The 13,071-nt window shown below is 43.0% G+C and overlaps 2 protein-coding genes across 2 annotated transcripts; one reads left to right on the top strand and one right to left on the bottom strand.

The window, feature by feature from the left end:
* Positions 1–3,393: 3,393 nt before the first annotated feature.
* Positions 3,394–4,875, bottom strand: LOC310783777 (uncharacterized protein; the record flags this gene model as incomplete). The annotated part of the gene is made up of 2 exons (XM_083644682.1): positions 3,394–4,567; positions 4,704–4,875. The coding sequence occupies 2 exons, from the start codon at positions 4,873–4,875 to the stop codon at positions 3,543–3,545; spliced, it is 1,197 nt and encodes a 398-aa protein (XP_083500808.1). The 3' UTR covers positions 3,394–3,542.
* A 413-nt stretch (positions 4,876–5,288) lies between these two features.
* On the top strand, positions 5,289–10,694 carry LOC310783776 (uncharacterized protein; the record flags this gene model as incomplete). The annotated part of the gene is made up of 3 exons (XM_083644681.1): positions 5,289–5,457; positions 6,076–6,684; positions 8,777–10,694. The coding sequence occupies 3 exons, from the start codon at positions 5,289–5,291 to the stop codon at positions 9,802–9,804; spliced, it is 1,806 nt and encodes a 601-aa protein (XP_083500807.1). The 3' UTR covers positions 9,805–10,694.
* Between the last annotated feature and the right edge of the window lie 2,377 nt (positions 10,695–13,071).

The following is a 13,071-nucleotide window of genomic DNA, read 5'->3' as shown; positions in this document are numbered from 1 at the left end:
GGGTGTGATCCGAGCAAGGGGGCAGCCCGCCCCCCCCCCCCCCCCACACACACACACACACACACACTGCGCCCCTTACTTTATGCCTCTGTCCCACATTGGTGTTGTGGCTGGTGTGATGATGTGTTTAACGTTTCAGTTTTTTCTCCATGGTCTCGTTTGAAGACCTGGGGCCTGTGTCTCACTCATGAAGCAGGATTAATGGGTTAAAAACCAGAAAGCCATTCAGACATTAGCTATTTATTAAATATATGTATTATTTAGTTACTATTATTTACATTTCTCTTCTTATTTCATTTCTTCTTCTTTTGTATTTTACTTAATTATTTTTCTCTTTTATACAATCATAATGTGTATTGTTGACAGGCTGTTATCTTCCTATGATGTGATGTGAATACATAAAGGAGAGTGGTGGGAAGGAGAGCAGTGGATGGTGGGAATCCTTTAATGCTGAAAGCTTGCATAAGGCAAGACATTGGACATGGAAGTGAGTACAGCCCAGTTTCGAGCAGTTAAACCAAACAAGAAATCCACAAAGTGCAGGTGCAGTAAAGAGTTTTCAGTTGCAGTAAAGAGTTTTCTTTCTTGACAAACTTAAGAGCTCACTTGAGAACCCACAGTGCTGAAAGCCCTTTCAGTTGACACTTGTGGGAAAGCATTCACTCAGAATTAACCTCATGTCACCAGGCTCTCTCAAAGGAGAGAGAGCCTGGTACCCATTACTACAGGGAATGTCTTTCCGCTTTGTCCCCCATAGGATTGTTTTCTATGGTGTTCATTTTATTTGTGTATTGTCCCCCATAGAAGGATGGTTTTATATGGTGATAGTTCATTTTATTTTTGTAGCTACATAGCTAGATAACGCGCATCACATTTATGTACATTACTATGACGCCCTGTTTTCAGAGCAGAATGTTTTTTTTGGAGCCGTTCCTGGCATCATACGCTGGATGACATGCTTTGTTTCCCACAGGATGACTCAGAATGAGGGTTTTGGCCCCAGACTACTCAGAATTCACACTTGAGAAGTCAGAATTTGTGGGGGGAAATCCAATCCTAAGTGACACCTTGTTATAGTGCTGGGCAATAATTCACTATCGTTTATCGTCTTTCAGTGGAATCATACAGTATCATGAGACAGTATGGTGATTTTTGGATATCGTGATTTGTGACAGTAAAATTTACTGAATAGTATATAGTATAGTAGTATAGTAATAGTATTTGAATACTTGTATTTTGTTTGATATCACACAACATAGTACCATTTAGTTCAGATTTAACAAGATTTTGCATATGTGAGCCATATCATGCTATATTGATACAAGGCCAAATATATACAGGGAAGAGGTTACTGTTGCACAGAGTACCAGTGTTTAAAATGTGTCACAGTTTACTTCTTCAATCATGTATAAACTTGTGTAGTGTTCCATGTTATATTTAACATTGACAGCTTGAATAAAATGTTCAATCTCAAACTTGATCTTTTGTTTGTTTGTTTTACACACAGAAATCATCATCTATCAAACTCATGCTCCACATGACGTTAGACAGCATGTGCTGTGTTCTCATAACCATGCTGTTCTGTGTGAATTTATGTGAATATGCTCATAGCTGGATTAGAAAATCCTGGGTTGGCAGAGTGGGTTGATGACCAATTTGGTGTGACCAGGTATTCAGTATTGCCAGTGGTTTTGTATCGCCAGCAATCACAAAGATACCCTGGCTGTTAAAGCTGCTTGGTGAGACAGGAGATACCCTGGCTGTTAAAGCTGCTTGGTGAGACAGGAGATACCCTGGCTGTTAAAGCTGCTTGGTGAGACAGGAGATACCCTGGCTGTTAAAGCTGCTTGGTGAGTTGGAAGATACCCTGGCTGTTAAAGCTGCTGGGTGAGACAGGAGATACCCTGGCTGTTAAACCTGCTAGGTGAGACAATCACAAAGATACCCTGGCTGTTAAACCTGCTAGGTGAGACAATCACAAAGATACCCTGGCTGTTAAACCTGCTTGGTGAAACAGGACCAGCAATTTGTAACTGCTGGCTCAGCAGGAAAACTGCTTTTTTGAACTAATGGCCCTTAAAAGGTTTGTTGCAGTCTGTCGTCAGGGCTGGACATGATGAAAATGCAATCTTTTTTTAATAAGAGTGCAGTTTTATATGGTATTATTTCTGTTAAAATCGAGCTGAATGCTTCACTCTGTTTTCTTATTGATTTTACTCATTACCATTAGAGCTACATAGACATCTCTTAGAAAAGTTCCTTAAATAAAATTGCAGAGAGCTACTGTTTATTTCCCCTTGATTTTATTCATGACAGACTTGATGACACATTGACATTGACGCTGCTTATTCAGCTTCCAAATACATGTTCTCATACTATTCTCTGCTCCTTTCATGCTGCCCCCCCCCCCCCCCCCCCCCCCCCTCCACTGCTCTGCTCTCCACTGCATTGTAAGACATGTTTAAGGGGAACCTGAGGAGGAATGCCGTTGCCCCTCTCGTTCTCAACATTTACTCTGGGAACTCTGTTCCCATAACCGTTCCCAGGCGTTCCCCCCATTTCCACCACTGCCGACACTGCTCTAAATTGTATAAACTCTAAAACAAATCTGTACTGCCTCTCAACCCCAAGTACATCCTCTTAATGGAAACAAGCATAATCCAGGCACTCTCATGGGAAGAATCACTACCAGGAAGGACTACCAATTAATTAAAAAGCCTTTATTTTAGTGGCTCATAGATTAAAAAATAAATAAAAACATGCCAAATACAACCTCTCATATCCCACACATTACCCATACATCTACATCCTCTTAATGTCCAATACTGTTGGATCCCCCCGCTCCCACACACAATTCCTCTTTGGCATGGAGCCAGAGCAGAGCAGGAGTTTTGCAAGTATGCAATAAATTGTTTCATTTCCGCAATGGCTACATCTGTATGTTTAAAACATTCCCTGTAAACTAGAAATACCACATCGCGGATGTATGCCTCCACCAACAAGTCAGCAGTCTACATCCATGTCTGTCCAGTGTGTGGGCACTCAGGCTTATGGCATTTTAGGCAACAAAACCATTCCCCCTACCCACCCCTCGAACCCTGACTCTCTAAAGTCTACGACCTTCCTAACTAGTTCCTCTCCCCAGCTACTGCAATTTTCCCTAGCCCAGGAGTTTCTAATCCAGCTATCAGCACATTCACATAAATTCACACAAAACAGCATGGTGATGAGAATAGAACACATTATTATCTAATGCCATGTGGAGCATGAGTTTAAGATAGATGAAATAAACACATTTTCACAATAGATTAAGTTTGAGATTGAACATTTTATTCAAGCTGCCAATGTTAAATATAGCATGAAACACTACACAAGTTTATAGATTATGGAAGAACTAAACTGTGACACATTTTTAACACTGGTGTACACACACACACACACACACACACACAGTGAAAATACCAGCCAACGCTGGTAATAAAAGGACCGATTCTGGGAAATGTTTTGTACCATTTCCATAAAGCACTGCTACTCTGTGCAACTCAAGTATGGACAGTCATGTGCCTCCTCAGGTTTGACCTGTTGTTGAACCCTTGTCCACAGACACTACATCTTAATGGCCTCTCCCCTGTATGGCTCCTCATGTGTTCCGTCAGGTTTGTTTTTTGACAGAAAGTTTTCCCGCAAATGCTGCACTTATGTGGCTTTTCCCCTGTGTGAGTTCTGGTGTGCACTTTTAAATTGTAGCCGACAGAAAAACTTTTCCCACACAAAAGACATTTATAAGGTTTCTCCCCTGTATGCACTCGCATATGCTTTATGAGAGCTGAAGTTTGGGAAAAGTTCCTCCCGCAGTAGACACAGCTGTAAGGTTTCTCGCCTGTGTGAACTCTCATGTGACTTTTTAATTCTGGAGCACGGAGGAATCTTTTCCCACAGCTGTTGCAAGCATGCGGCTTCTCGCCTGTGTGGATTCGAAAATGCTGGTCATGTTTTGATTGATAGATGAATCCTTTTCCGCAGATTCTGCATTTGAAAGGCTTTTCCCCAGTGTGGGCTCTCATGTGAATCTTTAAGCGTGACATGTAAGGAAACTCTTTACTACAACTGCCACACTTGTATACTTTCGGCTCAGTACTCCTATGTGATCCTGTGTTCCCACAACTGGATGTGTTGTAAGCTTGACTCTCAGCTGCATGACAGTTGTGAGAGAGGAGCTGGCAGTCACTGTCTGGTTCTGATACTGCAGAGCCCACTCTGTCAGATTCAGATGAGATGTTGGCTAGAGGCTCTTTCTCTGTTACACTCTGAGTTTGGTAAGGATCTGAATATAGAGATTGATGTTCACTGTGGTCACTTCCATCATAAACAGGAGTCAACTTAAAGATATCAGCCTCCTCCCACAGTAAAGGCTGTTCTCCCTCCTGACTGGTGCAGAGTTCCTCCTGTTCCTGTTTAATCTGTGGAGGTTCTGGGTCCTCTTCACCCAGACTGAAGTTCCTCTGCTGGTTACAGTGCTGCTGGTCAAGGAGAACCTCCTCCTTAAAGACAGGTGGCTGTGGGGTGTCTGAAGGACAAAGTAAATACTATCAGTATTATAAAGAGTATTATAAACTGACAAATACAGTAGATTTCTCAAATGATGCATTGCTTTGGAACAGTTTTAGAAGAACGTTAGTATATTACAGTTTGGTCTTACCAACCTGTTCTCTGTAGCTTTATCTCAGGCCTCAAAACGCTATCCAGCAGCCTGCGCTGACGGTCGATCTCTTCCTCGTACTCTACTATAGTTTTTACAAACACTCCTAATATTTCCTCAGCAGCCGCAGTTAGTCGCTCGTTGACGAACGTCCTCAAACTCTGAACTGTAGACATGTCCACTGAAGTAGACGTGAGACAGTGTACAAGCAACTAAAGCTAACTAGCTTTTCGAGCTAATTAGCCGTGTTTACTTCCGCCGGACTCTACATATTGTAACACACTAGCGTTACTTGAAAGCGTTCCACTTTCACTTTTAGTCCTACGTGCGGTGAAAACTTGACTGATCCACCTCCCCCATTCCCAAAATTGTCATAATCAGCTCAGCTCCAGTGCACATCGGACAATATATGAGTATGAAGCCAGTACTGTAGGACAACATCCACACACAACAGAGGTGACAGCAGCAGGCCGAGTGGAACCCTTTCTACCGTCCGGCGGAAGTAAACACTGCTTGTTCGGGCTTGTAGCTCACGTTAGCTAACCGCTAGTTGTCTGGTCTGGTCTGATTAAGTCTATCTTCAGTGGAAATGTCTACAGTCCAGAATTTGAGGACGTTCGTCAACGAGCGACTAACTGCGGCTGCTGAGGAGATATTAGGAGTGTTTGTAAAAACGATAGTAGTGTACGAGGAAGAGATCGACCGTCAGCGCAGGCTGCTGGATGTCTTGAGGCCTGAGATAAAGCCACACAGAACAGGTTGGTGAAATCACACTATTCCTTGTAGGCTACGTTGTTCTTGTTGAAACAAGGATTGGGATTGGTCGTTCATGATAATATTATGCAATGATTTCACCAAAAACAGTCCGATTTAATTCAATTGAGAAATTGTTACAGGGTGTTGTAACTGGTTAGTCAACAGCGCCACCCTGTGATTATATCCGGCATGTCAGTTAATACCCGGAAGAGTTGCTGCTGAGTTTCTGCTGGCTGTACACATGGATGTATTATAAGAACTTATAAGACCATTATATACCATTACATATATTACCAGAGACCTTGTAATAATATCTATATTAAGGTATCTGGCTGTACACATGGCTTAAGACACAACTGACTAACGTTAGCATATTTATTCACCAACTTAGAATGGAAATCGACTGTAATTCTCTGTTCTTGGCTGGTGAGCAGGGTGCAAGGATTTTCTTTTGTGTTAATATACAACTACTTCTGATTGGCGGAGCTCAGCTGACTACAGACTCCCGGGAGTGTGGAAAAAATCCTCATAGTTAAAATACTGTACTGTTTATATCTTATCAATTCCCTACTGTTCCTATCACTTTAATAAGAGTGTCTACTTTGTCCTCCCGTCTTCAGACCCCCCACAACCATCTGTCATTAAAGAGGATGTTCTCCTCGACCAGCAGAACTGTAACCAGCAGAGGAACTTCAGTCTGAGTCAAGAGGACCCAGAGCCTCCACAGATTAAAGAGGAACAGGAGGAACTCTGCACCAGTCAGCAGAGAGAGCAGCCTTTACTGTGGGAGGAGGCTGATATCTTTAAGTTGACTCCTGCTTGTGATGGAGGTGACCACAGTGAACATCAGTCTCTGCATTCAGATCCTTACCAAACTCAGAGTGTAGCAGAGAAAGAGCCTCTAGCCAACATATCATCTGAATCTGACAGAGAGGGCTCTGCAGTATCAGAACCAGACAGTGACTGTCAGATCCTCTCTCCCAACTGGCCTGTAGCTGAGAGCCAAGCTTACAACACATCCAGCTGTGAGTCTAATAACGCAGGAGCAACTGGGAGTACTGAGCCGAAACTGTACAAGTGTGGTAGTTGTAGTAAAGCGTTTCCTTACTTATCAAAGTTACAAACTCACATGAGATCCCACACAGGGGAAAAGCCTTTCAGATGCAGAATCTGCGGAGAAGGATTCACTTGTCAGTGGAACCGTGACCAGCATGTTAGAATCCACACAGGTGAGAAGCCACACACTTGCAACACCTGTGGGAAAAACTTCAGCCGTACTGAGAATTTGAAAAAGCACATGAGAGTTCACACAGGTGAGAGAGCGTACTGCTGTCTCTACTGCGGGAAGGAGTTTGCAGACCACTCATATCTCACAAAGCATCTCCGAGTGCATACAGGGGAGAAACCTTATAAGTGTCTTTTGTGCGGGAAAAGTTTTGCTCTCAGCTCAACTCTGACAGTGCACACCAGAATCCACGCAGGAGCAAAGCCGTATAAGTGCAGCACTTGCGAGAAGTCTTTCACTCAAAGCCAAACCCTGCAACAACACATGAGCACCCATACAGGGGAAAAGCTTCACAGATGCAGTGTCTGTGGGAAAGGGTTCACCAGGAGTTCAAACCTGAAGACACACATGACTGTCCATACTCAAGTTGCTCAGAGTACCAGTGCTTAAAAAAAGTCTCTTATTTGAAGTTTCATTTTTTTTTCTCCATGGTATTGTTTTATGATCTGTATTGTTTTATGACCTTGGCCCTGTGTCTTGTCTACATGTGAAGCAGGATTAGTGGGTGAGTGCTCACTTGTTTTATTATTATTATTATTATATATTATTTTGCTGGACGGGAACCAGCCACAAGGCTTTGTCTGGAGGAAGGTACCTCTGTAGTACAAACCAGTGGCACAATGCTCACACAGTTACAGGGGAGGAGGGGTTGTCTGCGGCACGCACACACAGAAAGGGGAGGAGGGGGGGACTTCTCCACTGGTCTCTGCGTTTGACACACACACACACACACACACACACAGAGGAGCAAGAGAGAGAGACTGTTTATTGTACTTGAGTACTTTCCACCTCTGATAATATCGTATTGTGATGAAACTTGTGATTTACACCCCTGTCGTAAGGTCTTAAAAGGTATTGAATTTAACTTCAGAGTTCCCGCATATATCCGTTATATTTTTATTTTTATCATTCTAATTTGTGCTTATTTTCTGTTATCTTTTCTTAGCTGAATCCTGTTACTTTTTGATGCTGCAGCAACCTTATTTCCCACAAGGATAAATAATGTCATATTTTCTTAACTAGCAAGCGCTCGATTTCTAGGGTAGACTAGAGACTCTGGAGAAACTAACTTTTCCTCTTAACTCACTTGTCCTCTTCTTCCTACTTATGGGCCGTTCAAGTCAGGTCGTGTTTCCCCTTCATGTGGTATTCTATTCACGACATGTTAAGTGGAATTTTTCTGAAAGCTTTGAGCTCAAGAATTGCGACGTGTCTTGTGACGTTTTCACAAAATGGCGGATGCCATGGAGGTGGATGTAAAGTAAAATATATTGTCATCTTAGCCATATAGAGCTTTCCATACGCATTTTATATATCTGAGGAACATGTTGATATTCTCAACAGTCTCATCTTTTTCCCTCTGTCGTTATGCCGTTGCATTTCCTGCATTAATGTAGTGAGTTGAAGCATTTTCAAAAGTCATAAAAGTGGTCCTCCTTTGTGAAGATTATCGTGCTGACACAAAGGCCGCAGTTTCATAAAACTTGGTTAACCACAGACCTTATTTTATGCATTTAAGCAAAGTCCCCATGTTAAATCCCCATAGACCTTTCCCCCGACGAACCCAAGTGCTACTTCCGGACTCGCTCATCAAGTTTCCACATGGTATAAAAAACACTAGAAACGCATAAGAAAACATAAAAACACGATAAGACATGGATACATTGAACATGTCGGCACAGTGCAAAGGTTGTAAGAGGTATAAAATAAAATAAGTAAAATGCAAATCAATAACAATAAGGTGCAGTTGTGCTATTCATTTAAGAACCATACCACCTCCGGGAAGTAACTGTTTACAAGTCTACTTGTTGTTCAAGTCTACTATGCTTTGCCCTTCTGTCTGGGCGGCGCTCCCAGGGGTAGCATCTACCTGATGGTAGCTGGGTGATAAGACCATTGCCTGAGTGGCTGGGATCCCTGATTATCTTCTGGGCCCTGTCTGTCACGGCACCGTTTATTACCAGAGAAATCTCTCAGAAGTCCCTACTGGTTCTATTACTATAATAACAGTATTTACTCTCTCCTCCCCCATTCAGACCCCAATCAGCCACCTGTCTTTAAGGAGGAGGTTCTCCTGGAGAGGCAGCACTGTAACCAGCAGAGGAACTTCAGTCTGAGTCAAGAGAACCTAGAACCTCCACGGATTAAAGAGGAACGGGAGGAACTCTGCACCGGTCAGGAGGGAGAGCAGCCTTTACCGTGGGAGGAGGCCGATATCTTTAAGTTGACTCCAGCTTATGATGGAAATGACCACAGTGAACATCAGTCTCTGCATTCAGATCTTTACCAAACTCAGAGCGTAGCAGAGAAAGAGCCTCTAGCCAACATCTCATCTGAACGTGACAAACAGGGCTCTGCTGTATCAGAACCAGACCGTGACCGCCAGCTCCTCTCTCACAACCTTCATGTAGCTGAGAGCCAAGCTTACAACACATCCAGCTCTGGATCAACTTGGAGTACTGAGCCGACACCAAACAAGAAACCCTACAAGTGTGGCAGTTGTAGTGAAGAGTTTCTTTACTTCTCAATGTTAGAACATCACATGAGATCCCACATGGGGGGAAACCCTTTCAGAGGCAGTCAGTGGAACCGTGGGCAGCATGTTAGAATCCACACAGGTGAGAAGCCACACACTTGCAACACCTGTGGGAAAAACTTCAGCCGTACTGAGAATTTGAAAAAGCACATGAGAGCTCACACAGGCGAGAAAGCTTACTGCTGTCTCTACTGCGGGAAGGAGTTTGCAGACCGCTCGTATCTCACAAAGCATCTCCGAGTGCATACAGGGGAGAAACCTTATAAGTGTCTTTTGTGCGGGAAAAGTTTTGCTCTCAGCTCAACTCTGACAGTGCACACCAGAATCCACGCAGGAGCAAAGCCGTATAAGTGCAATACTTGCTGGAAGTCTTTCACTCAAAGCCAAACCCTGCAACGACATATGAGCACCCATACAGGGGAAAAGCTGTACAGATGCAGTTTCTGTGGAAAAGGGTTCACCAGAAGATCAAACCTGAAGACACACATGACTGTCCATACTCAAGTTGCACAGAGTACCAGTGCTTAAAGAGTCTCTTATTTGAAGTTGCAGTTATTTTCTCCATGGTATTGCTTTATGATCTGTATTGTTTTCTGACCTGTATTGTTTTATGCCCTGTAATTGTTTTATGACCTGGGGCCTGTGTCTCATGAAGCAGGGTTAGTGGGTTAGTGCTCACTTAATGGCAGTTGTGCTTCTGTTACTCAGTACAGTGGAGAGAGACAGGGAAGGGGTCTGTGAGGGGGGGTGATGGGCAACAGAGGTCCCATACCAGTTTCTTCTTATTTTTATTTTATTTTATTGTAGTTGTGTTTATATTCTCTTTCCTTTTCTTCGCTGAATCCTGTTCATTTTTTATGCCGCAGCGAACTTATTTCCCACAAGGATAAATACTTTAATCGTTTCTGCTCTGGATTTGTCCATCATGTGACCCGACCCTCGTTATGGGAATGCACTCATAGTTGAATAAGACAATCCTGAGTTGACAAAATGTATGATGACCGATTTTAGTGATTCCAGCTTTGCTATTTGTGAGGAAAATGTTGTTGTACCTAGAACTGATGTCCATTAAGTATCCATTGTCTTCTTCAGTGGAAATCCTGTGTCTTCTTCAGTGGAAAGTCTACAGTTTGAGGACATTCGTCAACAAGTGACAAACTGTGGCTGCTGAGGAAATATAAGAAGTGTTTGTAAAAACTATTAGTAGAGTACGAGGAAGAGATCAAGGAACTAATATCTTATTGGGTGAAAAAATTAACACTTTTTTTGTGTGAAAAATGTAAATAGTTTTTGATGTGTGCAAGTTATAATGTTGTTTTTCCCCATGATCACTAAGCCTTGGGTGAAAAATTGCCAAATTGCCAAAAACCTTTATTATTGTTCTCTGTGTGATTTAAATACATTTCTGTGAGATTCAATTTCCGTTTTGGTTTTTTCTCTTTTGTCTTTATGCTCATATAACAATTTGTACATTCGTGTGACATCATTGCAGCATGCATATTCTGAATGTCCAAGTTGTCCTGGGGAACAAATCTATCACTTGATTGTGCATTACACTGTTGAGGTTATACAAGCTTTATTACACAATGAGACCAGATGGACCAAAAATAGGAAATGACTTACAGGGAGGTTTACAAAGTAGCCAGATTTGTTAGAGTTGAGAAATTGACTGTAATACTTCATCCTTGGCTAGTGAGCCGCGTGCAAGGATTTGACTGTTTTGTGTTAATACATGGCTCCTTCTGATTGGCAGCGCTCAGCTGACTACAGACTCCCAGGACTCAGAAGGAAAAAAATTCTAATAGTTAAAATACAGTTTATATTTGATCAAGTCCCTATTGTTCCTATCACTATAATAACAGTATTTACTTTCTACTCCCCTCTTTCAGACCCCCCACAGTCATCTGTCGTTAAGGAGGAGGTTCTCCTGGACCAGCAGCACTGTAACCAGCAGAGGAACTTCAGTCTGGATCAAGAGGACCCAGAGCCTCCACAGATTAAAGAGGAACAGCTGGAACTCTGCACCAGTCAGGAGGGAGAGCAGCCTTTACTGTGGGAGGAGGCGGATATCTTTAAGTTGACTCCAGCTTATGATGGAAGTGACCACAGCGAACATCAGTCTCTGGATGCGGATCCTTACCAAACTCAGAGTGTAGCAGAGAAAGAACCTCTGGCCAACATCTCATCTGAATCTGGCCAGCTCCTCTCTCACAACCTTCATGTAGCTGAGAGCCAAGCTTACAACACATCCAGCTGTGGGACCACAGGATCAACTAGGAGTACTGAGCCGACACCAAACAAGAAACTGTACAAGTGCAACATTTGTAGTGCAGAGTTTCTTTACTTATCAATGTTACAACATCACAGGAGAACCCATGCTAGTGAAAAGCCATTCAGATGCAGAGTTTGTGGAAAAGGATTCACCTGTCAATCAATACTTGACCAGCATTTTATCATCCACACAGGTGAGAAGCCACATGGTTGCAACACCTGTGGGAAAAGATTCAGCCTAAGTGGGGATTTGAAAAGGCACATAAGAGTTCACACAGGTGAGAAACCATACAGCTGTGTCTACTGCAGCAAGAGATTCCGCCTTGCTCAGCATTTGAAAACGCACATGAGAGTTCACACAGGCGAGAAGCCTTACAGCTGTGTCTACTGCGGGAAGGAGTTTGCCGACGGCTCATATTTCACAAGGCATCTCCGAGTGCATACAGGAGAGCAACGTTTTGCTCTCAACTCAACTTTGACAGTGCCCACAAGAACCCACGCAGGAGAAAAGACGTAGAAGTGCAGCACTAGCAGGAAAGCTTTGACTAAAAAGCACATCCTGAAACTACACATACACATACAGGGAAGACACCATACAGATGCAGCATCTGTGAAGAAGGGTTCACCAGGAGCTCAAACCCGAGGAAGCACATGACTGTCCACACTAGAGTTGCACAGAGTACCAGTGCTTAAAGTCTCTTATTTGAACTTTTGTGACCTGGGGCCTGTGTCTCGTGAAGCAGGATCAGTGGGTTAGTTTGTGTCACTTTTTTAATTTTTTTTAAATGGCAGTTGTGCTTCTGGGCAACAGTGCCACATTCTGGTATTTATATTTTTATTCTTACATATTCTAGTGGTGTGCTGCTTATATTATGTTTCCTTTTCTCCGCTGAATCCTGTAACTTTTGATCATGCAGAGAACTTTATTCCCCACAAGGATAAATAAAATAATTTAATCTTTTCTTAATGTGCTGCTCTGGATTTGTCCATCATGTGACCCGACCCTCATTTATGAGAATGAGGGTATAGTTACTGCATTGACTGTCATGTCATAATCCAACCACCACTCCGGTGCAGTAGGTGGCGGTGTGCACATGCGTTGGTTTGCGATTTTGTAATTTCATCGGCGGAAGTAAACAATGAACACAAGAGCTAGCAGCTTCGCTGAAATAGTTGCTTGTTTTAGCTCTCTAGCTGCGTTCATTTACAGTCTCTCGTTGTTCTACTTCAGTGGAAATGTCTACAGTCCAGAGTTTGAGGACGTTCGTCAACGAGCGACTAACTGCGGCTGCTGAGGAAATATTAGGAGTGTTTGTTAAAACTGTATTAGAGTACGAGGAAGAGATCGACCGACAGCGCAGGGTGCTGGATAGCGTTTTGAGGCCTGAGATAAAGCCACACAGAACAGGTTGGTGAAATCACAATTTGTAGGCTACGTTGGGGGGGGGGGGATTTGGGTTGGTCGTCCATATGATGTATGCAATTATTTCACCTTAAAAAGCTGCCCGATTTGATAATTGAGAA

The sequence above is a fragment of the Poromitra crassiceps genome (assembly GCF_964638095.1).
Source record: "Poromitra crassiceps genome assembly, chromosome: 10".
Lineage (NCBI taxonomy): Eukaryota > Metazoa > Chordata > Actinopteri > Beryciformes > Melamphaidae > Poromitra > Poromitra crassiceps.
This window is presented reverse-complemented; position numbering and strand designations above follow the sequence as displayed.